The sequence below is a fragment of the Macaca nemestrina genome, chromosome 7 (genome assembly GCF_043159975.1).
Source record: "Macaca nemestrina isolate mMacNem1 chromosome 7, mMacNem.hap1, whole genome shotgun sequence".
Taxonomy (NCBI): Eukaryota; Metazoa; Chordata; class Mammalia; order Primates; family Cercopithecidae; genus Macaca; species Macaca nemestrina.
Genome location: NC_092131.1, coordinates 35,767,724 through 35,794,554, shown reverse-complemented (window position 1 = coordinate 35,794,554; position 26,831 = coordinate 35,767,724). Strand labels below are relative to the sequence as shown.

The window sequence follows — 26,831 nt, the reverse complement described above, 5'->3', positions numbered from 1 at the left end:
GCACTCTAGTTAGTGAGACTCCATTAGAGATTCCTCAAGGGTGGGGGCTGTGTTGAGTGTCACGAGACTCCTAGGGTCAGCACAGCGCCCAGCGGCTTGTATGTGCTTTCTAAGTATCAGCTGAAATGCTAGGGCAGCACTACCGACTGGGGAGGGAGCGGGGAAGGGAGGGAGAGAGGGGAAGGGATTGAGGAAACTGACCCAGAATATGGGCAGTGCTCACCCCCTACTCTCGGCCCGTGTGGCTTGGGAGAATGAGCCTGTCTCTTGATGCTATGAACTATCACCAAGAGATACCCTTCCTTGCTCCCCCAGTTCACCACCAGGCTCCTCTCCATCTCAGAGCTTATTGGAAGGACATGGAATCCTCTGGAAGAAGTTCTCCATTGAAAACAAAGACAATACATTCCAAGTGGCAAATCTCATAGGTGGCCCTGAGTCCCTGTGGAGATCCTTCCAGTCCACGCCTTAGTTGGAGTAAGGCAAAATTTGTTTTGGGGTCTCATAACAGTGAGATAAGTCCATTGCTTGGAAGCAGTTTTTGAGGGAGGGGGGAAAGCGTGAGTTTTGGAGAACTACATTTATGGAACCCAAGGAAGTGATACATCATCCCTCCTCCCACCCCTTATAGGGAGAGATGACATGGGGCACACTTCCCCGTGTGCTTTAGGGAGTCTCTACAGGAAGGGGAGAATGGGATTTTGCTCCTTGAGTTTGCTAAGGGTGGGACCTGCAGACCTGTTCTGGTGCCTTGGGAGCAAGGGGGAAAGACCACAGAAATAGATACCACCAAAAGGTATGAGGATTTCAGATGGCACGCAGAGCCGGCTGAGGGTATGGCCATGCACCGCTGTGCTGTGCCGTTTCCTCCTGACATCCCTTTGCCCACATATGATAGAGACACTCCCCTTTCAAAGAGCCAAGAGCAAGCCTGAAGCCTTCTGGGAGTCCAGGCTGCTTGGAAGTGAGGGAGGAAGCTGGGAAAGAGTGAACTTAGGTCTGTGAACAGTGATGAGTTCATGAAAATATTTGAATCTGCCTGAATAGAAAGATTATTTTAAACCAGGAAAGATTTATTTTAAACTGGAAGAGGCTGAAAATATAAATTCCACTGCTCTTATCTGTCTCCATGAACTTTTACACATACGCACATGTGCACACACACACTCGCCCATGTAACGTTCACTTAGGTCAAGATACAGACCAACCCACCACCCCAGAAGGATCTCTTGTGCCCTTTTCCAGTTTCTCCCCAAGATAACCATTATTCTGGCTTCCATCACCATCAATCAATTTTGCCTATTCTTTAACTTCACATAAATGAAATGATATATGTACCTTTTTGTGTCTGACTTTCTTCTCCTCAATGTAACATTTATGAAATTTATCTAAGATTTTGCATGTATCAGTTATTTTTTAATGCTGTGTATAATTCCACAGCATGAATAAACCACAATTTGTTTATCCATTCACCTGTTGATGGAAATTTGAGTTATTTCTAATTTTTTTTTAAATGAAACCGCTGTGAACATCTTGTGCTTGTCTTTTGGTGGACATAGGCACCCATGTCTCTCAGATGGATAAGATTCGAATTACAGGTTCCAGAGGCCACATATAGGTAGGCCTATTTGTATCTTTTTACTTGATTTGTTCTATTCTTCTGCCCATGACAAAGGTAGTAAACAGGGTGTCTGACAGCAGGGAGGCTGAAAATGCTCTCTTGTGAGCAGGGTAAGTAGATGGCTTGTGCTGGGGCAGAAAGGAAGGATGCTGGAGAAATCCCAGGGGAAGCATTGTGCCATTCCAATTAGAGACTAGGGAAGACTCATTAAGAATAACTTTTTACTTCATATAGGTCCAGGGAAAGCTGACATGGGAATAATGATCAAAAGGACTCAAGTAAAGGGGCACGGAGGTAGATTTAAGTAACGGAAAGGTTTTTGGTCTGCTTTCTAGTTTTGTCTTCTAGCACAATACAAAATAATTAGCTGTGGGTATATTACAGGATCCCTTAGATCTTATTGTCTCATTTATAAAATATAAGGGCTTGTATAGGGTAATTTCTAAATGGCCTTTGAGATTTCATCATCTCATAATTGCATCAATAATGGCTTAGTTGTGAATGACCAATTCTAGTAATAGGAGAAAATCACATGGAAATTACTAAGAAATGCCCAGTTTACTTCATGCTGTTATCTTAACATCCACAACTACATGTTGAAAGAATATGAAAATGTGTTCTTAGGCTTTTCATTATCTGACCAGCCTAGCCATGTACCACTGGTTCTTCAAGGGCAGTGGCTGAGCCTGTTTTCTTCCTCCCCCACTTTTTGCTGCCTACCAGACAACCTTTTCCCATAGGTGCTAGTCTGTTTCCTCCCTGACTCACACTCCTGCAGCCAAAGCACCTGCTGGTCTGCTGGCTGTTCTTTCTCACTTACTGAGAACCAGATCTCAGGATGGACATAGGTTGGTGGACCATTTTCATTCATTCATTCACTCACTCACTCACTTACAGATTAACTCCAGTTGCAGTCACTAGCCAGCATCACATACACTAAGCTATCTCTGATACTCTTCCTGACATTGCCTAAAGCTGTGGCCACCCAGCCCCTGCCCTACTAGGTGGAGCCCACACTTGTGGTATCTCAGAGTGCTTCCTCCAACCAAAGAACCCAGCCTCCTGCAGGAGGGACATCCCTTTCCCCCTCAGACAGTCCTGGTCCTGACATATTACCAGAGGCCAGTCTTTCCTGACCTCCTTCTATCCTGAGACGTTCTAGGCCTCCTTGAGTTCCAATTAGCTCATTCAAGAGCTGCACCAAAACATCTTTACAACTTGTGTTTATTATATGCTGAAGTGTAACTATTTTGATAAAGAATTATACTTGTGACGAAGTCAGGGCCAGGTCGGTTTGTCTTTCTATTCTTGGTTCTTAGCTTGTTATCTGGTATATACAAAATGTTTCATGAAAATTCTTCGTATTGAAGAGAGAGAAAGGTTTTGCCAAAAGCACTACTCAAGGATGGGAGGTGCTGATACATTACTGCCACCTAGGGATAGGCTACCTAAATTGCAGGGTCACGGACTGTAACAAAACAGAGTGTTAGTAGTGAACATCTCAGGTAATACCACAGAACTTTTTAAAGGGGAAAGGTCTTCCTAATTTCGATAAATAGTTCAAACTTTCAGACTTAGAATAGTCCTGCACTTGTGGCAATGCCCTCATAGATCCAGAAAGAACTGATGTTATCTGATCTTGGGGAAAGTCCCCACCTTGGGTTTGTTAATATCTGTACTGATGGTTTCTAGACATTTATGCACCACGTTTTGTCATGTGGGATCCAGAACATACTTCTGACCTGGCAAAAACTAAGAATATCTCAATTATAAAAGTAACCAGAAAATCATAAAACAGAAATCTGGCCCAAGACTTTCTCTGGAAAAGTAAGAAGCTGCTTTGAAAAGTGAAAATAGAACAAATGAGCCCCAGCATTGGAACAGATTATTCCGAAAATTGTGAGCAAAGGTCTTTTTCTCTATTATGCAAGTTAATCACCTTTGCCCCTTTTTGTGGCTGAAATGCATGCCTAATCTGCATATGAGTGCCAGCCCCAGGTGTGACAGAGCATGCTGGGATTCCTAAAATTCAGCTGGCTTGCTTGAAGAGGGCTATCAGTCTAGATTTCATGTCTCGACAATTTCTAGCCAGTCACCCTGAGCTGGCAAGCACTGCTCAGTTTATAATAGTGCCTGGCACATGGTAGGTCCAGTGTTTATTAAACTAATAGATATTCCCAACAGGTCCAACAGGTGTGGGCAGCAGTGCTACTAATTAGCAGTAACATAGCCCCACGGCAGGGACAGGAAAGGGGAGCCTTTTGTGAGTCCCTACTATGTGCAAAGTATGACTCCAATCCCAAAAGAAGCAGAGAATACTCAGCCAAATATTTGCACTGATTCCTGCCAACACCAATATTTTGTGACTTGTATGTTCCCTTCCCCACCCCCCACCGCCTGCACTGTTAACTTCATATTTGAAGGGGGTTATACTTTTAGGTTATTTGTGAATCGAGTCAGCTCATGGAACAGTGATTCTCAAAATGTAGTCCCCATACCAGTGCGATGGGCATCACCTGGGAACTTTTTAGAAATGCAGATTATTGGGTCCCACCCCAGACCTACTGAATCAAAAATCCTGGAAGTGTGTCCAGTGATCAGTGTTATAATGAGCCTACCAGATGATTCTAATGCACATTGAAGTTTGAAAACCACCGTTGTTTAAGGATCACAACAAATTCAACAGCACTGTCAGAAGAACAACTCTTTATTCTGATGGGTCAGGTGCTTTCTGTGTTGGCTCTCCTGCAGAGCATCTCTAGTGATAGTTGCATTTTCAGGATTAGAGGTGCAAAACTAACGGGGTTTAAGAAGGAAGTCTGAGCCTTTACTGCTGGGAGAATCACAAGCCAAGTTTATTTCTCTTCCATTATTTGTATGGTGGCTAAAACTGCCAAGAACTACTGTGATCCATTGAAACATCAGTGTATCACATCTCTACTTATATCTGAGCTGGCATTTTGGGTGTAGTGCTTCAGTAACAGATGTATCCCCAAGAAAATGAAATCTCAGCCACCAGAAATCTTAAGTTGGACTAAACAAAGGCACCTCTCCAGATAGCAGCTGTTGTTGAAATTGAATATAAGAGATGCTCAATCAATGTTTGTGTAATTGAATAGAATGGGAAATGAATGGCTCACCCCAAACTTTATACAAGATAGATGAAGGCAACTTCGATCTTAACCTTTATGATACATAGCTTTTTGTACTTTCCTTGAGAAAATCTTGGTCTCAGGTAATCATAGACTCAATTGGCTATCATAGGAAATTCTGTCTCAGTGATGCTCCACATCTATTTAATTGAGGTTTATTTTGGTTCATTATCAATTTCAAAAATGGAAAAGTCGCCTCACGTATTTTAATAACCAAGGTAGCCAGAGTGTATGTTGTGGTTTGAATGTGTCCCCAAGAGTTCTTGTGTTGGGAGCTTGGTTGCCATTGCAGTAATGTTGAGAGGTAGGGCCCTTGGGAGGTGATTGAGTTGATGCTGTTATCATGGGAATGGGTTTGCTGTCTTGGGAGTGGGGTCCTGATAAAAGGATACATTTGGCTGCCATTTTCTCTTGTTTCATGTGCTTGCCTCCACCTTCCCCCTTCCACCATGGGACAGTCCTCTCCAGATGCCCATGCCATGCTCTTGGACTTCCCAGCCTCCAGAAGTGTGAGAAATAAATATCTTTTCTGTATAAATTACTAAGCATTCTATTATAGCAGCACAAACTAAGACAGTGTAAGAAAGCTCCTATATTATAACTCTCCTATTTGTATTCAAGTTTTCTCTTAATTCTGGAAAGTTTGGGCAGCGGCTGGGAATGGGAATTTATTATAAGACATCCCGCCGGGCGCGGTGGCTCAAGCCTGTAATCCCAGCACTTTGGGAGGCCGAGACCGGCGGATCACGAGGTCAGGAGATCGAGACCATCCTGGCTAACCCAGTGAAACCCTGTCTCTACTAAAAAATACAAAAAACTAGCCGGGCGAGGCTACTCGGGAGGCTGAGGCAGGAGAATGACGTGAACCCGGGAGGCGGAGCTTACAGTGAGCTGAGATCCGGCCACTGCACTCCAGCCTGGGCGACAGACCGAGACTCCGTCTCAAAAAAAAAAAAAAAAAAAAAAAAGACATCCCTTCAGTGTCTCTACAGAATTGCTTTAATTAAAGTACTTTGCTTTATTTGTCCCCATTTAATTATAATTCACATCAGAGAAAGCTATTGTTAAAATTTTTTGGTTAGTTCAGTGTGGGAAATGGGATTTTCCATCCCTTGACCTTCATGACTCAGTAAGGAGAAGATAAAATAATCTTCTTTGCTGGGTGATTATTATGCCTCAGGGACAAGTAATATTTAAGACCTGATAGTTTGATTCAAGCTCTCATAATTGCTGTGCAGACAGTGTTCAAAGCCATAGTCTTCCTGACTGTAAGGTGCGGAGAGGACTTTCATTTTTTGCCATCATTCAGAGCTCTGCAAGAGAGCAAATTGCTTGTTACTTAAATGTGTTACCTTTGAAGAATAAAAATCTGAATTGACACTGCTGGTATTTGAACCTCCACATGTAGGGACTTGGAGAATCTATGTTTACCATGGAATATGACTTAACAGGACTAAACTCATTCCTTCTGCATAATGTGCTTTATACTGATTTACATTGCATGGAGTAAAACCTCTTCAACCATATTTGAAAGATTGATATTTTCTTTAAAATGCCTATACCTTGATGATATGGTAAAATAATCAGGTTCTCTACAGTCTTGAATACTAGTAAGCTGGTTCTTTGCCTTCCTAATAACATGAGGGTTTTTTGTTTTTGTTTTTTTTTAACCAGCATTTGAGTACCTTCTATGTGCCTAATAGAGTCAGAGTAACTCACATTAAAATTAACTAGAGTTACCAAAAATTTGTCATTCTTATACAAATATGCAATGACAACAGAATGATTATCAGTAATAAATGCATATGTACTTGCAGATTACTAAGAGACTGATTTACCACAGAAAAGGAAAGGAACATTACCTAGATTTGTTGCTGTCTGCTCATTGTTTTGCATTATGGTTCAGTTTGGATTTTCACCACAATTCAGACATGAAAACTGTTCTTTCCATAATGAAATCAGGTGTGAGATTTTTTTCTCATTCTTTTCTTTAGAAAATGTATAGCTTAGGCCAGGCATGGTGGCTCAAGCCTGTAATCCCAGCACTTTGGGAGGCCAAGGCAGCGAATCACGAGGTCAGGAGATCGAGACCATCGTGGCTAACACGGTGAAACCCCGTCTCTGCTAAAAATACAACATTAGCCGGGACTGGTGGCACATGCCTAAAGTCCCAGCTACTTGGTGGTACATGCCTGTAGTCCCAGCTACTCAGGAGGCTGAGGCAGGAGAATTGCTTGAACCCGGGAGGCGGAGGTTGCTGTGAGTCGAGATCGTGCCACTGCACTCCAACCTGGGCAACAGAGCAAGACTCCCTCTCAAAAAAAAAAAAAAAAAAAAAGGAAATATAGCTTATATTTTCTATGAACTCCAACCAAACAAATTTTAAAATGCTCGGTTGCACTCCTTACATTCCTTAGTGCAACCCAGTGGCACCATGGCTTTTTAATTCCCTGAGAAGCAAGAGATGGTGGACAGGGTGTTCCGGGAAACTGCTGACAGTAATATCTGTCCATACCAAAAGTCAAGTGAAAACTTGGTTCACATGAGAGCAAATGAAAATATGATGTCTTTAAAGAAGCTGGGAAAAAGTCAGAGAAGTGCTCACACTATTTTAGGTGAGCTCAGCAGCAAGTTTCTAGTACATAAGAGGGAAAAATTCATTGTGGGGAAATGTGCCAATGACTGTTTTTGGTTAAAGGTTTGAATGGTCACGATTTAGCAGAACTTTACAAACTGTGTCTTGAAGCACTTTGGAAAAACATTTAGTGTTGTTGTCATTGATGATTTTTTTTCATACTGTCTGTTGTTCAGGTTTTATGTGATTGAAAGAAAGGATGATATCATTTCAGTTACTTCCATGACCCACCCTGGGCTAGCACCTCCTTCAGCCACATGGTAAGGTCCCAGAAACATTTGATAGAGACCACACGAAAGTAGATGCTTATGCAGATGTGATTTTTGAAATATATTCTTCCTGGCTTTCAGATGTGCTATTAATTAGAGGTTTAAAGGCCCCTTTTTGTTTGATCTGATAAGGTAGGCTTACTTTATGTCACCTTAAAATGAGGTCAAGCCAAGCACTGCAAGATATAAAGCATTCAGTGGCTGCTCTCCATTTCTGCTGGGAAAAAGACCATCTGGTTTAGGTAATTGCATTGTAATACTCAAACCTGGCTGAATTGCTTCTGTCCCTGCAAACGTCTCTTCTGTCTTTTACATTCACAGTCTTATATCTCTCCTGCATGTAGATCCAAGACCCAGTGTAGCCTCTTGTATAATTTGTAGGATTAATAGACTCTGGGTCCAGCCTAGTACTTATATTGTAGGTCTATGTATTATCATAACAACATAGGTATAATTGCAGGTAGAGTTTTATATCTGTCTGGTTCTGCAGTGGTTTGATCATTCACTCACAGAGAACAATTATTAATCTTCAACTCCAAGGCAGGACACACAGTTCCAATTGGTACATAAATAGTACATACATTTACAATACGGCAGGGGGGCATTGTCATTGAAAGAACATGAATAATATGTTAAACCTGGAAGCTAGGAAGGGGACATACAGTAAGTGGGAAGAGAGATATTGCAGAAATTTTAAAAACAGAGAAGAAGAAAATAAAATAAATACCAAAGCAAGCATGCTGACATCTTAAATTAGGTGCAAGGAATTCTTTTTCCTTCTGTGCCTCAGAGCTGCCTCTGTGTGGCCATGTGTGCCTTGAGAGGGAAGGAGTATAGTAAGCTCTGGGAATGACGATTCTTCATCTTGCAGGATGTGGTTGCTTGTTTTGGCTCAACTCAGGGTAAATATTCTAGATGATTGATGTATGAAATCCTAATAGTATGCCATGTAGGAGATTGTTTACCAGTAGTCTCCATGTTCAAAGTTTTTCTCGTGGGTTTGAACTTTCTGTAGTTTCTGTAATATTGAATTCAAAGTTTTGCTTTTGATTGGACTTTCCTAATTGAAAGCAAATTTATTGTCCCTACACCTTGCCTCTACTCAGCCCAATCTCACATACCCTGTGAGGCTTTTTCCTAGATGTTATTTCTCCTTCATGAAGCTTCTTACAGGCAGAAATGACCTCAAACATCTTTTTATCTTTTACAGTGCTCTCACAAATATTTATTGAATAAATAAATGACATAACTTATACAGTCTGTGAGGCTTACAAATACCTACTTTAAGCTGTTAGTAAAACAGTAAAAGTACTGGCACACAGTGATTTCTTGTTCATAGAACAGAAGTATTTTACTTTCACACACACACACACGCACACACACACACACACACACACACACACAGAGGGAGAGAAAGAGAGAAGCCCAACCCAACAAACCACTTAAGGGAAACCGTGAAAATGGTATCTTTGTTGAAAGTTGCTGAATTTATAGTTAATTTATGCTTTCCCTGGAATACATATTATACTCATTATGTACAAGTAAACTATGACTGTTTTTACACCTATCACAGATATTCCAGATCTTAAAATGCTCTGTTTGAAACGAAAGGCAGCAGGGGGGACTTGGGCATATTCCTGTATAGTTATTCTTGTGTCTCTTATGGAATAGATGCAGAGAAGTCTAATTTGCCTTTCTGTTACTTGGCAAAGTTTATTATTTGCTTAAGCACAAGAAGATAAATGTTTTTATCCTACTGGCAAAAAGTATTGTTTGCACAAATGTAAAATTCAGTTAAATGTATTTATATGTATTGTCTTAGGGTTCTCTAGAGGGACAGGACTAATAGGATAGACGTACATATGAAAGGGAGTTTATTAAGGAGTGTTGACTCACATGATCACAAGGTGAAGTCCCACAATAGGCCATCTGCAAGCTGAGGAGCAAGGAAGCCAGTCCAAGTCCCCAAACCTCAAAAGTAGGGAAGCCAACAGTGCAGCCTTCAGTCTGTGGCCAAAGGCCTGAGAGTCCCTGGCAAACCACTGGTGTAAGTCCAAGAGTCCAAAAGCGAAGAACTTAGAGTCCAATGTTCAAGGGCAGGAAGCATCCAGCATGGGAGAAAAATGAAGACTAGAAGACTCGGCAAGTCTAGTCCTTCCACGTTCTTCTGCCTGCTTTATTCTAGCTGCTCTGGCAGCTGATTAGATGGTGCCTACCCAGACTGAGGGTGGGTCTGCCTCTCCCAGTCCACTGACTCAAATGTTAATCTCCTTTGGCAACAGCCTCACAGACACACCCAGTAACAATACTTTGCATTCTTCAATCTAATCAAGGTGACACTCAGTATTAACCATCACATGTATATTTCTGAATGTTTCTGTAAATGACATGCTTTAGTTTTTGACAAGTCAAATCCTACCAAAATGCCCTCATAGAAAACTCTTGATGAGAGTAATGATTATATCCAAGTCCTCTCAATAACAAATTTATTTCAATCAATATTTAATATCACAAAATAACAGTATGACAAATGAAGGATAGAATGTGGTTAACTAGCGTAGAGTATGAATTATTTGGACTGGATTGTGAAGTAGATGTAACTGATACCCATGGATGAATTTGCAGTAATTGTAGATAATAAAAAATTACCAGCCAAGTGCTGTGGCTTACACCTGTAATCCCAACATTTTAGGAGGCTGAGGTGAGTGGATTACTGAGCCCAGGAGTTCAAAACCAGCCTGGGCAACATGGGGAGACCCCATCTCTACAAAAAATTTTAAAAGCCAGATATGGCAGCATGCACTTTGTATGTAGTCCCAGCTGCTCAGCAGGTTGAAGTTGGAGGATTGCTTGAGCCCAAGGAGGTCAAGGCTGCGGTGAGCTCAGGCCACTGTACTTCAGCCTGGGTGATAAAGACCCTGTCTCAAAAAAAGAATTATAATTCGTACATAGTTTTTTCATACATCAACCACTTTCCTAACAAGTCATTGATCCTCAAAATAATCCTGTGAATATTATTCTCTTCTATGTAAAGGGAGGAACTGAGTATCTAATGGGTGATTGGTGTTCCCACATTTAGGCAGCTAGAGTGGAGGGTGTTGAAGATTTGAGGCCAGTGCCTTTGACCCCAAAGCCTATGGCCGGAGATGCCTGCCAAGGGAAAACTGCCCTTACCAAAGCAAATTATATCAATTGATCCCGTTTCTCTCTCACTAAACCAGATAGAGTCCACGAATCCTTCTCAGTGTAGACAAAATCTATCTGCTATCCTGACCTGTGTTATTTCTAAGTGTGTTTTGCTGGGCATTAATGCAGATGGAATACAGCCGAGTTTGCGTAAGTTCTGTATAGTACATCACCAAGCACCTTAACGCCTGCAAATTGCCCTTGAAGGAGGTAACTTTTAGCATCCGAGGCTTTGATGTGTTTATCTTCTCCAGGAATTTTGTTTTGCCTCCTTTGGGAGGGGAGAGGTCTTCTGCTAAGCATCTACTTCCTATATTTCTTACTGCACAAGAACTTCCGTCTAATTGGCCAAGTGCCAAGGTGACCTATTTCTGTCTGGGGTAATGAAAACATCCCGGATGACTGACGCCTTTTACTGGGGACAATTTGACCTGATTCTAACCCTCCTGCTCCGCCTGCCAAGGAAGATGATTACTACAGGCCTTAATACCGACCTCTTTTTACTTCATCTACATTGTTTCTTCATTTTCTTGCAAAAATAGCAGGCTTGTCCAAGTGCCTAGCTACTATGGCAATAAGTGCTATTTAAATAGATGCCGAATACATGTGTCCCAGCTTAAATGAGTCAGTGGAAGCAGTTGTGGGATCTGATTGCATAAACGCATGGGAATAATGTCTGTCTCTGGGGCAACAGAACTTCTTTTGAGCCCTTGAGAGGACCATGTTCAGTTGCAGAAAGGTTGATGTAATGATCACACACCTTCACCTGAAAGGGTCAGTTTCTCCCTGAATGGGAAGTGTCAGAAAATGGCCATTTAGACTTTCTGCTTTGTAACTAGAGCAAACGCCTCAAGAAAGAGAGAATGAACTGGAAAACCCTCAAAAGCTTGGAAGGGCTTAGAAAATGTAAAGCCATTATTGTTGGTTATTCAAATATCTTGCTGATTCAAATAGACGCATTGATTTTTTTTTTTTTTTTAAATCTACGGTTGACATCAAGAAACTTGAGCCTCAGTAAATAAGCACTGCCTTATGGAATATTGCTGCATATGTTGTGAATAAGTTGAGAAAGCACTCGGCTGTGTATAACCACTCATGTAAAAGGCTATTGGCACAAAGATGACTGGTTTTTCAAAAATGTCTCTATCATGTGGCTACAAGTAGATTGTGCTGACTCTATTCCCCTACAAAGCTCAGGGGTCACAGGTGGTCTATTAGTAGTAGTTGGTTGTTAGCTCTGCCATAAGAAGATGGCATGGTTCCTTAGGTTAGATGCCTTCAGAGTTGGCAGTGGACTTGAGTGTCTACATAGAGGCAGAGATTTTCAGTCTTTTATTTCCATTTTGACAGTAGGCAGAGAAGGAGGGGACAGGCTTGAAATTTCAGTCAAATATCAATCCAGCATGGAGGAGGACACCCTGATTTTAAACACCCACTAATATTTCCTTGGAAAAAAAAAAAGCCTAACAAATCTCTGGCTCCAGCTCTTCCCTCTTCCCCTCCCCTCCCTTCCCTCAGCCCCCAATTCTTTTCTTTTCCTTTCTTCGGAATATGTGAAATGGGGGAAATAATAAAACAGTCAATCTTCATTATTCACAGATTCCGTATTTGTGAATTCACTACTTGCTGAAATGTATTCATAACGGCAAAATCTATGCTCACTATGCTTTTGCGTTTATTTGCAGACATGTGCAGGTCAGTGAAAAATTGGAGTTGTTCCCCATGCATGTTTCTAGTTGAAGTTAAACCAGGTGACAGCCCTTTTTGTTTCAGCCCTCATACTGTAAACAGATGTCTTTTTTGTGGTCAGCTTGGTGCCACATTTTAAAACATTTTTCTGCTTTTTTGTTTTTGTTGTCGTTGTTGTTTTGGTTTTTTGTTTTTGTTTTTGTTTTTGGTGATTTTACTATTTGCAATGGTCCAAGGATAGTGCCAGCCTCCTGTCCAGTGTTCCTAAGTGCAAGAAGGCTGTGATGTGCCTTGGGAGGAAATGTGAGTGTTAGATAAGCTTCATCCAGGCCTGAGTTGTAGTGCTGTTGCTGTGAGTCTAATGTTAGTGAATCAACAATATATACTAAATAAGCTGTCTTTAAGCAGAAACACATGTTAAACAAAGTTACGCATTTATCAGTTGATGAAAATGTGGCCAGAGACTCACAGACACCTAGCCCTGTATCTCTCCCTGGAGCAATGTTTCAGTATTTGCTAAGAACCACCACAGAACCACCACAAGTAACGAGAACAGGCTATACGTACCCCTTGGAGTTGACTGAGGATCTCATGAGCTAATGCCCATAAAATGCATGGTGTCTTACAGTGTGCCCCGTAGGTGCTAACTGTAGCAGCTGTCATCATCATCATCATCATCATCATCAATTAAAATATGGGAGAAGAAAAAATTACCCATATTCCCACTATTGTATCTCAACAACTCTCTTCCTTTTGGATATTCCCTTCAGTCATTGTTTCATTGCATTCACATTTTTAAATAACTGCATTAAAATATATAAAATTTTGAATATTTCTTCGCTACCATTCTGTCACGTGCATCATCCTGTGTTGCAACACAGCCTCCATCTCTGTGGTCTTCTTGACAGAAAGCGGTAAAAACTTCCTGGGCTGAGGTTAAGAGCAGCTCTCTTCAAGCATAAGGATGACTTCATTGCTCATGACACCAATGTGCCTTAAAATTCTGTGATTAATTGTAAAAAAAAGAACTTTCTCTGAACAGTAGAGAGAAAACTCTTACAGAGCAGAGAAATTTATTATGTGATCTCCTTCTCTCCAGAGGAAAATGGTGTGTTTTAAGTCAGAGGGTTTGGGTCACCATTCAATAGAACAAGGTGCTCGAGGGACTACAAAAGAAGAGTAACTCTAATCTTTGTGAGAGTGATGGTCTAATACAGGTGTTAGCAAACATCTTCTGTACAGGCTCAGATAGTAAATGTGTTAGACCTTGTGGGCCGTATGATCTCCGTTGCAGCCACTCAACTCTGCCATTATAGCCAAAACTATGGATATTACTAAACAATTGAGTGTGGCTGTGTTCCTATAAAACCTTATTTACAAATAAGGCAGAATTCCAAACAGAATATATCCGAACACCAAAGTGGGCGGTTTGTTACTTTATTCTTGCACAAAACTTCTAGTATGTTCGGCCTTGTCCTGGTTGGCAGAAACATCAGCAAGAGTAGCAAAACATTTTTCTATGCCTCATGAAGTTTATAGTCTGAAGGGGGAGAGGGGGATCTTAATAAAATAATTGTATAAATGAATATATAATTGCACGTGTTGAAAAATACTGCAAAGGAAGAGAACAGTCGGAAATAGGACCGTGTCAGAGATTCAGGCACGAAGTTTAGGGAAGGGGCTGCACTTTGGGGTGGCCGCCAGACACTCATTGAAATAAGAGGGCCTTGATCATTGTGCAGCAAGTGATTTTTATTTACAAGAACTTAGTCTTTACATACTTAGCTGTAAATAGATGCCAGCTCTGAAGAATAGGTTTTCAGTGGTCAGTTGGGCATTCAACCAGGAGCAAGAGAGAATCCCCACATTTGCTAACTTGGGGCTGGATTTATTAGTGTCATCACTCCCTTTGTATTTTTTTTTTTTGTGGTCTTATTGGTCTCTTTGGGAGAAATGAATATCATATGGTTGAGACAGGCATAAGATTCAGGTCCATCCTTAGTCTTGAGCATCTTTCTGGTAACTTAAACATAAGCCAGGATCCACATATCTAAAGGCTACATGGGATATAGGGTCTCATTCATAAAAATGCATACCTGCACTTCTTAATATGCCCTTGCCTGTTCCTCTTTAGTTCTCTCATCCCCTGCAAATGTTCTTCCTCTTCAAACCCTCAACTTCTTCACCAAACTTTCCCAGACAACCTATCCCCAAGGACTTTCTTTATCCCCCTTTCCCAGCCAACCTGTGTACCTCTTTTCTTCTGGAGGTGCACTGAGGACTTTCCCCTCCTGCCTGATCATCACCCTGGGCCTCTCTGGGCTACCCGGGTCTTGCAGCCTCATGGTTCCTCCCTGAGCCTCTCTCCCTAGGGAGGGAAGCACAAGGAACTCACTGGAGTGGGCAGTTCTGTTCACACCCTAAATAAAATGCTTTGCCTCATTACACTCTGCAGACAATTTCAGCATCTAGTCATGCTTATTTCTTGAAGGAAAAGGACTATTTTTCCATCATTTGGGTCTATGACTCCACTGGGGATTAAGGAAAGAGACAACATTGTGGAATGTGTGTGTGTGTTTTTGGAGACAGCTTTTGCTTGGGCTGGTATCATGTCTACTCCAGGATTTTCTGAAGTGACTGTGGGACAGGAAGAGGCGCATTGGTGGCTACTCAGCAACACCAAGCCCGTCATGGGCAGTGGAAAGTCACTGGGGTAATGCTCCCAGACCCTCACCCTCCACAGGCTACACCTGGACAGGGACAGGGCACCCTTATGGGGCTTTCAGGGATGAGATGTGTTCATGAACAAATAAGGGAGAAGCACAGAGACTTCTACAAGTAAATTGAGGAGAATCTAGGAGATGCAGTGCAAGGGCTGAGAATTTGGGATATACACTTATTACTGTTAGTGTGGTCCTAGCCTTGCAACAAGTTGTGCAGCCCACCAAAGCATGGATTACAGTGTTAATCTGCAGAAATTCCTGATTGTACCTCTTTTCCAGCTGTTCAATCCTACAGGAGTCCTTTTAAAACCCCTGTAAATTCTTGTGATTGGAGATGTTGGCTGTCCCATCTAGTAAATTTGTCAAACCACTACTGGGTATCAGGTAGAAATAGATTTCCCTCTTATTACTAGCAATATGTTTCTTTTCTCAATGGTTTGCTCTCCTTTGCTCATTTTCCATGGAAGGTCTTCATCCCTCCTGTATTTTAAAAACTATCTCGTCAGTACTATTCCAAGTGAATTTCTCAGTATATTTTAAAAGGGAAAACTAATAACGTGATCCTCTTGCTTAAAACCCTTTACAGCTTCCCAAGAGTGTTAGAATTAATGGGGCTGGTACTAGCATGCAAAATTTAAGGGAATGTCAAAAAAGTCAGTAGGCACGATAAATAATATTTAATGCACCATTTAAAAATTTTTCTTGGCAAACTGTGGCCCATATCTGCATTTGTAAATGAGGTTTCAGCTCACACCATGCATATGACTGAGAGGCCACTGCAGCACAGCCAGACCTCAGCACACTCTCTGGCCTTAACGCAACTCGCTTGACCTTCCATGTTGTATTAGTCCGTTCTCATGCTGCTAATAAAGACATACCCCAGACTGGGTAATTTATAAAGGAAAAGCGTTTAATGGACTCACAGTTCCACATGGCTGGGGAGGCCTCACAATCATGGTGGAAGATGAAGGAAGAGCAAAGGGACATTTACATGGCAGCAGGCATGTGCGGGGGAACTGCTCTTTATGAAACCATCAGATCTCATGAGACTTAGTCACTATCGTGAGAACAGCATGGGCAAGACCTGCCTCCATGATTAAATTACTTCCCACTGGGTGCCTCCCACAGCACATGGGAATTATGGGAACTACAATTCAAAATGAGATTTGGGTGGGGACACAAGTCAAACCATGTCATGTAACCAAACATGTTAACCTCCATCCATGCTGACTTTGGTGGTCATGTCCATCCCAGGCCTTTATATGGGTTGTCCCCTTTCTTCACACCTCTGCTGAGCTGACCCTTGCTCATCCTTCAGAACTCCATCAAGTGCCCCTTCCCTCTTGTTGGCTGCCCTGAGCCCTGAGGTGGGATCAGGCTCCTCTGCTAAGCGTCCTTGGAGCAGTGGATGGGGGCAGTGAGTGTTTGTCCTTAGAACACTTGGCAAGCAGACATGCACGTGGGTCATTTTGTTTATTAATACCAAACTCCTCCAGTTGATTATAAGCTCCACAAGGGCAGGGCTGAATTTATCATTCTTATTGCACAGTGGGGCTCACATGTCAGTCATCACTGAACAGTTAATGGACATTTGATCTGATATGCTTCTGGTATAATTTCGTGATATCGGATCTGGAGACGTGAAGTCATTGTTTTCCTGGTGGGGAGCGTGACACCACCACCTTGTTCACCGTTTGCAGAGTTCTTTCCTGTCTTCTGGCAGGTAGATTCGGTTGTATCATTATCTCCATTTATAGCTGTCTCAAACAAATCCTTTAGAAGAGGGAGTAAGATGGTCCAAAGAAAAATGAAGCCAGAGGAGGAAAGTGAATCTCAAGGAAGCTAATGACTTGCCCAGGAAGGCTGTCACACAGCAAGAACTCAGACGTGGGTTTTACAACTCTGAAACTCATCCAGTCCTAGGCCCCAGCCTCACTCTCTCAGGAGAAAGTCCTGGAGGAGATTCCCCTCTCACTTTCCAGAAAAAGGACAAAGGGAATTAGGAATCTTTTCTTAACATTAACACTTTGCCAATTTCTAGACCTCCTCTCCTGCTCCTCCCTTAAGACATCCTATTTGCACGTCTCTGCTATTAGAGGCTATTGGGTTTAAGCACCACAATAAATAAAAGGCAATAAAATAAATAAAGGCAATAAAAGATATCTCCTAGTAGGATATAATTTTCTTTCTTTTGTTCACTGTCTCAGAGTTATTTTATCTTTTCACCGTGAGGGACTCAATTGGAACTGGCTCTCTTATTAGCCTTCGGGTTCAACAGGCTTCCATGGAGGCATTGTCTCCTGGTAGACCTGGTCACTTGACAGACCTTCACAGAAGTTTCATCAGTCTAAGGACCCAAAACACCATCTAAATGGCTTCACCCAGCCATGGCAGATGCCCTTAGCTGCTGGGTTGGTTTTTTGTTTGTTTGTTTTGAGACGGAGTCTCACTCTTCACCCAGGCTGGAGTGCAGTGGCACAATCTCAGCTCATTACAACCTCCACCTCCTGGGTTCAAGTGATTCTCCTGCCTCAGCCTCCCAAGTAGCTGGGACTGCAGACACACGCCACCACACCTGGCTAATTTTTGTATTTTTAGTAGAGATGGGAATTCGCCATATTGGCCAGGCTGTTCTCGAACTCCTGACCTCAGGAGTTCCACCTGCGTTGGCCTCCCAAAGTTCTGGGATTTCAGGCATGAGCCACCATGCCTGGCCCTGCCGTTTTTACTTCTGCCTGAAACCCACTGGGGTAAAAGGACAGGCCTTGGAAATGTCCCATTAGTAGCAACTGCTCCTTCTAAGGGGAGGGCACATCCCTTCCCCATATTCAGTGCGGGCATCACAGAAGCTTTAGCACTACCTCAGGAATGGGCTTCCATTCATTCATTCAACCCATATTTACCGAGCCCCAGTATGTGCCAGGTACTTCTGGACCCTTGGGATATGAGGTGAACAGCTCACAGATCCCTGTCCTGGAGTTTACATTCTCATGAGAGAAACGGTCAGTGAATGAGTAGTCAAACAAGTTTTACTTCCAGTAATATGTGGTATGGAGAAAAATAAATGAAGGAGAACACAGATAATGTTTGGTGATGGTGGAAGGTGGCAGACAGGGTAGCCAAGGAAAGCTTTGCAAACGAGGTGACATTTGAACAGAGACATGACATGAAGCTCTGGGAGAAAAGTTTACCAGGCAAGGTATATGGCTGGCAGAAAGCTCTGGGTCCAAGGCAAAAGTGACTGTCCACAATCAGCCAGAGGTCACCATGGCTGGGAAGCATGGCAGGAAGTGGGACCAGGGATGCACGCAAGGGCTGAAACAGGAGGGAGTTCCTGCTGCTCATATCTGTTGTGGAAAGACACTGGAGAAATGTGTGGGAAGAGGAACATGAACTGACTTACGCTTTAAATAGAACATTCTGACCATCATGTGCAATGAATGGAGATAAGTGGGGCTAGTCAGGAGTGGGGCAGAGAGATAAGGAGAGATGCTCCTGGAATAATCCAAGAAAAAGATGGAGGTGACCGGATTGGGGTGTTGGCAGTGGAGGTTTTGAGGAGCAGTCAGATCCTCATATGTTTTGAAGGCAGAGCTCATTCACCGTTGTTGCTGTACCAGTTGTGGGCTAGGAAAGAAAGCAATGTGGGTCAAGCATCACTCATTCATTATAAATACTTGTTGAATACCTATTATGAACCTGCTCTTGTTCTGGGTGATGGCTATACAGGTAAACAGAATAGTCAAAGCTTCCTGCCCTTGTGGAACTTATACTTTATTTTATTATTTTATTTTTATTTATGTTGTTGAAAGGAGGCCTTGCTCTGTTGCCCAGGCTGGAGTGCGGTAGTGCAATAGTACCTTACTGCAGTCTCAAACTCCTGGGCTCAAGTGATCCTCTGGTTCCAGCCTCCCAAGTAGCTGGAACTACAGGTGACGCCACCACACCTGGCTAGTTTTTGTAGAGACAGGATCTCACTGTGTTGCCCAGGCTGATCTTGATCTCCTGGCCTCAAGTGATCCTCCCACCTTGGCCTCCCAAAGTGTGGTATTACAGGCGTGAGCTACTGTGCCCTGCCTAGTTTACATTTTAGAAAAAGAAACAGAAAATAAAGATAAAAAAACAGTAAGTGAATTATTGTACATGTTCATAAGAGGATATTTGTTATGGTAAAAAGAAAAAAATAGAGCAGAAGAGGGACCGTGGGGCAGGGGAGCAGCTGAAATTTTAACTAGGGCAACCAAGGTGGGTCTCCTTAAAAGGTCACCAAGTGTTGGGCCCTTAGTAGTTAGATAGATGCTCATACTACTATTTAATGAGAGGTCTATAAAGAATACATAAATAGGCTGGGTACAGTGGCTCACACCTGTAAATCTCAGCACTTTGGGAGGCTGAGGTGGGTGGATCGCTTGAGGTCAGGAGTTCAAGACCAGCCTGGCCAACATAGTAAAACCCTGTCTCTGCTAAAAATACAAAAATTAGCTAGGTGTGGTGGCACACACTGTAATCACAGTTACTCAGGAGGCTGAGGCAGGAGAATCACTTGAGCCCAGAAGGCAGAAGTTGCAGTGAGCCGAGATCGCACCACTGCACTCCAACCTGGGCGACAGAGTGAAACTCCTTCTCAAAAAAAGAATAAATAAATCAAAGTGGGAAGAGGAGCTGGCTGGAGGTTAGGGTGGGGTAAACAAGCTGTTGTCATACTTGAGTCCTTGAGTATTGAGTTTGAGCTGCCTCTTAGTGATAATACCAAGTAAATAGTTGGATATTCAAATCCGGGGCTTAGGCAGAGGCCAGGGCTGTTTATATACATTTCAAAGTATCAGAGTCTAGAAGGTCTTTAAAGCCATAAGACCAGATGAGGTCTCCAAGGATGAGAGTGGAGAGAGAAAAAAGAGGGCCCAGGGCCAGAGGCTGCTGGGTCCTCAGAGTGGAGAGAAGAAAAGAGGAATTAGCAGAGGAGATGTGGAAGGAATAGCCAGGAAGGTGGGAGAAAAATAAGTCGTTTGAATGAAGAGTTGAAGAGGTAGAAAGCAAGTCACAGCGCTCAAAGCAGCAGGTGAGATGGTGAGTGGGTTGGGGAAGTCACTAGGAGAACTTTTTATAAGCGACTTGCTGAGCAGTAAGCGATCAGGTTACCCTGTTGTTAGCTATTTGACAGTGCTGTGTAGAGTTCCAGAAAGGTGGCCTCTCCCTGTGTGCCCACGGAAACACCAGGGCTGAGCCCTTTGTGTTTGCCAGTGTTCATGTGTTTGCTTAAGAATTAATATTAGGCTGGGCGCGGTGGCTCAAGCCTGTAATCCCAGCACTTTGGGAGGCCGAGACGGGCGGATCACGAGGTCAGGAGATCGAGACCATCCTGGCTAACACGGTGAAACCCCGTCTCTACTAAAAAAAATACAAAAAACTAGCCGGGCGAGGTGGTGGGCGCCTGTAGTCCCAGCTACTCGGGAGGCTGAGGCAGGAGAATGGCGTAAACCTGGGAGGCGGAGCTTGCAGTGAGCTGAGGTCGCGCCACTGCACTCCAGCCTGGGTGACAAAGCGAGACTCCGTCTCAAAAAAAAAAAAAAAAAAAAAAAAAATTAATATTATTCTCCAAGGCCGGGCAGTGGGTACAGATCGCAGAAGAGTCAGTACCACGCACAAGATTTTGAACTTAAATTTATAGGCAATGGGGATTTAGGTAAAGTTTTTCAGCAGGAGAGTGACATATGTAACCTGTTCCATGTAAATAGTTTGGAGAACAGAAGGGAAGATGAGTTGGAGGAAAGAGAGGTGATAGGGAGGCCATTTTAGTAGTTGAGCCATGAAATGGGGGAGGTGGGGACTGAACCAAAGGAGAAGCAGCAAGAATTCGAAAGGAGAGATGCGAGAGACACGGAGAAGGTGGACAGCCAGCCTCTGGTACGTGATTGTGGGAAGGTAGGTTGAGAGGAAGATTGAAGACCGCTTTTGTGGGTTCTATCTTGTGTGACTGGGGGATAGAGCCCACTGTGGGTTAGTGCTGGGAGATGGAGAGGAGAGGCTGTCAGATTAACCAGTTTATGGATTAATTATTAAGAAACAGCAGGAACCTGGGAGCACCCCTTCTCACTAATTACTTAGCTGGTAATTAGGCAGAGGCTGAGAACGCTACTGCCTGTCCCCCATCGGGTGGGAGGAGCGGAGCTGAGCCTCCCCACAGTTGCTGTGGTGCATAGAGCGGGGACCTAGAATCACGGCCATCACGTGACATGCCCCCTGTGGCTGCTGGGAACCCGACTCTGAAGGGGTCTCTTTAACATCTGATTTTCTCTGCCAGAGCTCTTCTGAAGTTCTTGCCTAATGAAGAAAAAGCAGAGAAAAGGGAAAGTATGTGTACTACAGAATTTTCCTTCTCTCTAGTGGTGTTTTGCAAAAATGCCATGGCAACTTTCCTCTTCAAATACTTGGGATTCGTTTCTCTTGCATCTGTCAAGTGCACATCAAAGTTGAATTTTCCACTTTGGAATTACGATTTGTATTCTGCTTCTCCCATCTGGGCTTCTGTTCTCCTGAAAACTGCCTGTTCTACTATGAAATGAGCATTTCCCAAGGCTGATGTAGCCGCTTCTTGCTAAGTGTTGATGGGAAACCCAAAGCTGAGTTGGGCAAATATTTTTGAGATCTGTAAGTTCCCCAGAGAGCTTTAATTCTTAAGGGACATTCTGACCTCTTGTTGGACCAATGAGAATGAAAGAAAAGATTGTTTAAGTAGAAGAAATGTTCAGAATGCCCCTTAGCCCCCAAAATCCAAATATTTTCTTTTCTTTTTCTTTTTGTTTCTTTTGAGACAGAGTCTTGCTCTGTTGCCCAGGCTGGAGTGCAGTGGCACAATCTTGGCTCACTTCTACCTCTGCCTCCTGGGTTCAAGCCATTCTCCTGCCTCAGTCTCCTGAGTAGCTGCGATTACAGGTGCCCGCCACCATGCCTGGCTGCTTTTTGTATTTTTAGTAGAGACGGGGTTTTACTATGTTGGCCAGGCTGGCCTCAAATTCCTGACATAAAGTGATCTGCCTGCCTCAGCCTCTCAAAGTGCTGGAATTACAGGCATGAGCCACCACACCCGGCCATATGTTTTCTAGTTAAGATCAAATACCCATGCCAGCGTGCCTAGCTCACACTTAATTATAAATGTCTGCCTCGAACAGAAGTCCTGGGTCCATGTTTCCACCGTCCTGCAAGGGACACACAAGAACACTTGGCAAACGAAGAAGGGAAGGTCTAGGGCTACAGTGGGTAGGGAGTACCAGAGACCCAGGGGACAATGTATGGGTTGAATGAGGACTTTATTTAATAGTATTTTTAAAAATTAAAATTGTGACAAAATTTAGGAATCAGTAATTATTTAAAAATCCAAATATTCTGCTTCTCTTGAAAAATCAGAAGACATGGCATCTCGGGGCCCAAATTTCTATTTGGCAGTTTTCAGCTGGAGGTCAGCTGGTGTCTCCCTAAACTCAAGGCATGTGGTCCCCTGTGGGTCATACCCACAAGAATCCTCTGCTGTCTTGATAGCTCTGAGGCCCTTCAGGGAATCACTGGGGAATGATGTTCTCCTAGAAGACTTTCTTGATCCTCCAGGTCCAGGTTAGATGCTAACCAATGCTCTTAAAGTAGCTATAGCAACTTTTGCTAATATATATAATATTTTATATTTTTCGTTATTATATACTTTTTGTTATTATATTTTAATCACTTCCTGACTTATCTCAATCCTCTTCAGTGTAATTTAGTCTCCAAAAGAATAAGTACTTGTTGTGTTTGTTATTAATCTCCAACATCTTGGCTGGGCTCAGTGGCTCACACCTGTAATCCCAGGATTTTGAGAGGCTGAGGTGGGTGGATCCCTTGAGCTCAGGAGTTTGAGACCAGCCTGGGCAACATGGCGAAACCTCATCTCCACAGAAAATTAGCTGAGTGTGATGCTGTGTACCTGTACTCCCAGCTACTCAGGAGGCTGAGGTGGGAGGCTCACTTGAGCCTCGGAAGTGGAAGCTGCAGTGAGCCAAAATTACGCCACTGCACTCCAGCCTGGGCGACAAAGCAAAACCTTGTCTAAATATAAAAAATTAACAAATCTCCAACATCTTGCTTAAGGCCCAGGCCATAAGCAGACATTGAAATAAATTAATTTACTAAATAAGGACAATAGACTAAATAATACCTGGGGTCGATTTTAGTTGTACTATTCTGTTGCTTTGATGTTTGTTTTTAAAGAAACAGATTCATCAGATTCATGGGGTTTCTATTAGAGTAAGACACTGTATTTGTCTCTGCACATACCTGAGTAAGAACGCTTTGGGGTAGCTCCCTCTTTTTTGGTTCACAGAACTAGAGAAGAGAAGAGATGGAAAAGACCTTAAAGTTCAGCTTCCTAATTTGCAGGTGGAAAAACAGGCTCAGAGAAGATAAGTGGATCCTTTGAGTCATATAGTTGTAACCCAGGTTAGAACATTTGCCTCCAGGGCAGAGTCCACCTGCTTTGGTCTCTAGTCTGAAGTGTGGTAGATAAGAACAAAGTATATTCAAAGCCTATAAAAGAAAAGAGAGAGGCAGAGAGTGGAAAGTGGTACTAGCTGACAGATGTCACCTTAGTGGCAAAAACAGTAAATAATGTAGAGGTTTATAGGACAGAAATTACTTCAGAAACGTAACAAGGTTTAAGCAATCCAGTGTTTATCAGTAATGGTTCTCCGACTGGGGTGCCCAAATGCATTCTCAGGGGACTTTGAGTTCCCTTTCAAAACAGCAAATGTACAATTTCAGGGTTTTTCATCATTTCTGTGAGTGAGTATGACACTTTCCTGGTCACTGAAGGGGAGAAGGGAATTGATTTGTAAATGATGTGTGTACACTAAGTGAAGGCCCAGTGATGGAATGGTGATGTTTTGCAGTAGTTTGGGGCTGTGGTAATTAGTGACATTTTGTTTTTACATTATAAACAATGATGTAATTGGAGTGAAATGCCATTATCCACTGTATCATTTTAATGCAGTCAATTGTTACTGGCTTCATATTTAGCTTTTACACTTATGCTAGTGTCAGAATTATAGAAGAGTTGTAAGCAAAAGCACTTTGCATCTAGTTGTGTTAGTTTTGTATACATTGAAGCAACATTGCAATGAAAGTAATCTAAAACAATGCCAACAGTCCAAGAGATTTTATCTTTCTTCTAGAAAGAGTGTATGTGTTATTCAAACTTGTTGTGAACGCTGACTTCCTATAGCACTTGCATTTAAGTTATGAGAAGTTATTGGCATGAGAGATAATTTAAGTGGCATGAGCTCATCTGCTGTCACTGCATGAATTACTTGGGAGGAACTTGGTGTGGGAGATGTGATATACTCTCCCCTCAGTAGGTGGCTGTTCCCACAGGCAATTCTAGATTCTAAGATAATTCTGACTATTGTTTTGTTGACTTTAGAACCAGATCCTTTGTAAGATGTTATGAGGTACAGGGTCTAAGTGGTGGAAGGATGTGTCTTCCCTTTAATGTGATGTAAGCCAGAGTTCAGCAAACTATGGCCTATGGACCAAACACAGCCCACAGTCTTTTTGTTAATAAAATTGTATTGGAATTTAGGCACACTCATTTATATATAGACTGTCTGTGGCTGCTTTCATACTATAATGCCCTATCCGATCATTGCGATAGAGACCCTATGGCTCGCAGAGTCCAAAATCTTTATTATCTGGCAGTGCCCTAGGACCCATGGCCTAAATATAACCATTTCTGCGCTGTGCTTTCAGCTTCTGTATATTTTATTTGTTTGATTCTCTAAAGTGACCTAATTAATCTGTCCTGTTGGGATAATTAGGGAATTCTAGATGGTTGTTGCTTTGTGGAAGATTCCTAGATTTCTCTAATGAGGGAATCTAGTCTATTCGCAACATGGATTCCTACTTTCTTAAAACAGGATGCTGGAGGCCAGCAAGATGCTGTTTGATTCAGGAGCCCCACCTGCCGGAGCTGGCCTCAGGCCGCACTGTGAATGAGCTGCTTGTGTTTCCACCCATCCGCCCTGCTTTTCGGAACCCCCGTCCTTCATCATGTCTTTGTGTCACTGCCTTTTCACTCTGTCCTGCCTCTCAGTCACGTCAGTGAAGGCTCTGATATCTCACTTTTACCTCCATTTAAATTCACTTCATTTGTCCACTTCTTGCTCCTTCCAAGGGTGTTGGCACTTGAGGTTTTTTGCCCCCTCTATGTATAGGAAGCTTTGCCTTCCCTGAAAGGTTTGACCAACTCAGAGGAGTGGAGGGAGAAGGGATGAGGGGGCAGCACAAGGAAGGAGGTGGTAGGGACAGGGCTGTCCCTGGAAACACACAGTCCTCCTCAGTGCACGGCTCATTGCACCTCATTCCTGAGTTGCTATACAGATCAGAGTCTACCTCACCTCAAAAGCCCCACGGTGTTTGTTAAATGTCTGGGGGATTCCAGGCACTTAACAAATAATCTCTCAATGTGGTTGACTTATTTAGGGAACAAACACAAAAAGACTAACGCAAGAAGCACAGGAGTCAAATGCTCTTTGGGGCATTTGGCTGGAGAGGGCTTTCTACATAGACTTGCCTAGGAAAATCGTCAAAGGGTCGGAGGGGAGGAGTTGTATGATGTAGGGACAGTTCCTAGAGGAGATACTTACTCCTGAATGTCCTCTGCTTAAAAAAGAAGAAGAAGAAAGAAGGAAGAAGAAGGAAGAAGAAGGAAGAAGAAGGAAGAAAGAAGAAGAAGAAGAAGAAGAAGAAGAAGAAGAAGAAGAAGAAGAAGAAGAAGAAGAAGAAGAAGAAGAAGAAGAAGACGACGACGACGACGACGACGACGACGAGGAGGAGGAGGAGGAGGAAGAGGAGGAGGAGGAGAAGAAGAAGAGGAAGAGGAAGAGGAAGAAAGACGAAGAAGAAGAAGAACAAGAAGAAGAAGAAGAGGAAAGGAGAAGGAGAAGAGAAGAGAAAAGAAAAGAAGTAACCACAATACTGAGCCTTCTTAGCCAGCCTGAGTTGGCATTGCTCACCCTCTGAGGATTAGGTCAGCCACAGTGAGCTTACTCAAGGAAGTGGTGCCTTGGGGAGTCCACATTGGAAAGCAGTAGCAGATGGCCGCCGTGGGACTTATATGGTCCTGCTTTTTTAATATGTGGAGAAAAAAGTCCAGCACTCTCTTTATGTTCACATATATCAGGATCATTATATGTTAATTGCTTATTATGGCAACTAATGATTCGCCTCCTGTTTCTTATGTGTTCTGTCAGCGAACATTTATTGGACACCTGCTGTGTGTCAATAGAATCTGCACAACGGCAGGTAAAGTTTTCCCTTTCTTTAAAGAGTTCAAGTCTGATAAGAATGACAACTCACGAATAATTGCAGTCTAGGCTGGAAAAACTGGGAAATTCTCCCTTAGAATTGTATCCCCCTCATTCACTCCACACGAAATTTGACTTTTTTTTTTTTTTTTGAGACGGAGTCTCGCTCTGTCGCCCAGGCTGGAGGGCAGTGGCGCGATCTCAGCTCACTGCAAGCTCCGCCTTCCGG

At 42.9% G+C, this 26,831-nt stretch overlaps 1 protein-coding gene across 22 annotated transcripts in view; it reads left to right on the top strand.

Moving 5' to 3' along the window:
• Window positions 1–26,831, top strand: part of LOC105494330 (regulator of G protein signaling 6) — a 626,815-nt gene that overhangs the window by 239,805 nt on the left and 360,179 nt on the right. The window contains exon 1 of one of the 22 annotated variants that reach the window (XM_071099924.1): window positions 5,645–7,668. The exons of the other annotated variants lie outside the window; for them this stretch is intronic. Within the exon in view, the coding sequence (XP_070956025.1) occupies window positions 7,666–7,668 (3 nt within the window). The 5' untranslated portion in view covers window positions 5,645–7,665. Of the gene's footprint in view, window positions 1–5,644; window positions 7,669–26,831 lie in introns of those variants that run through there. 22 annotated transcript variants of the gene reach the window in all.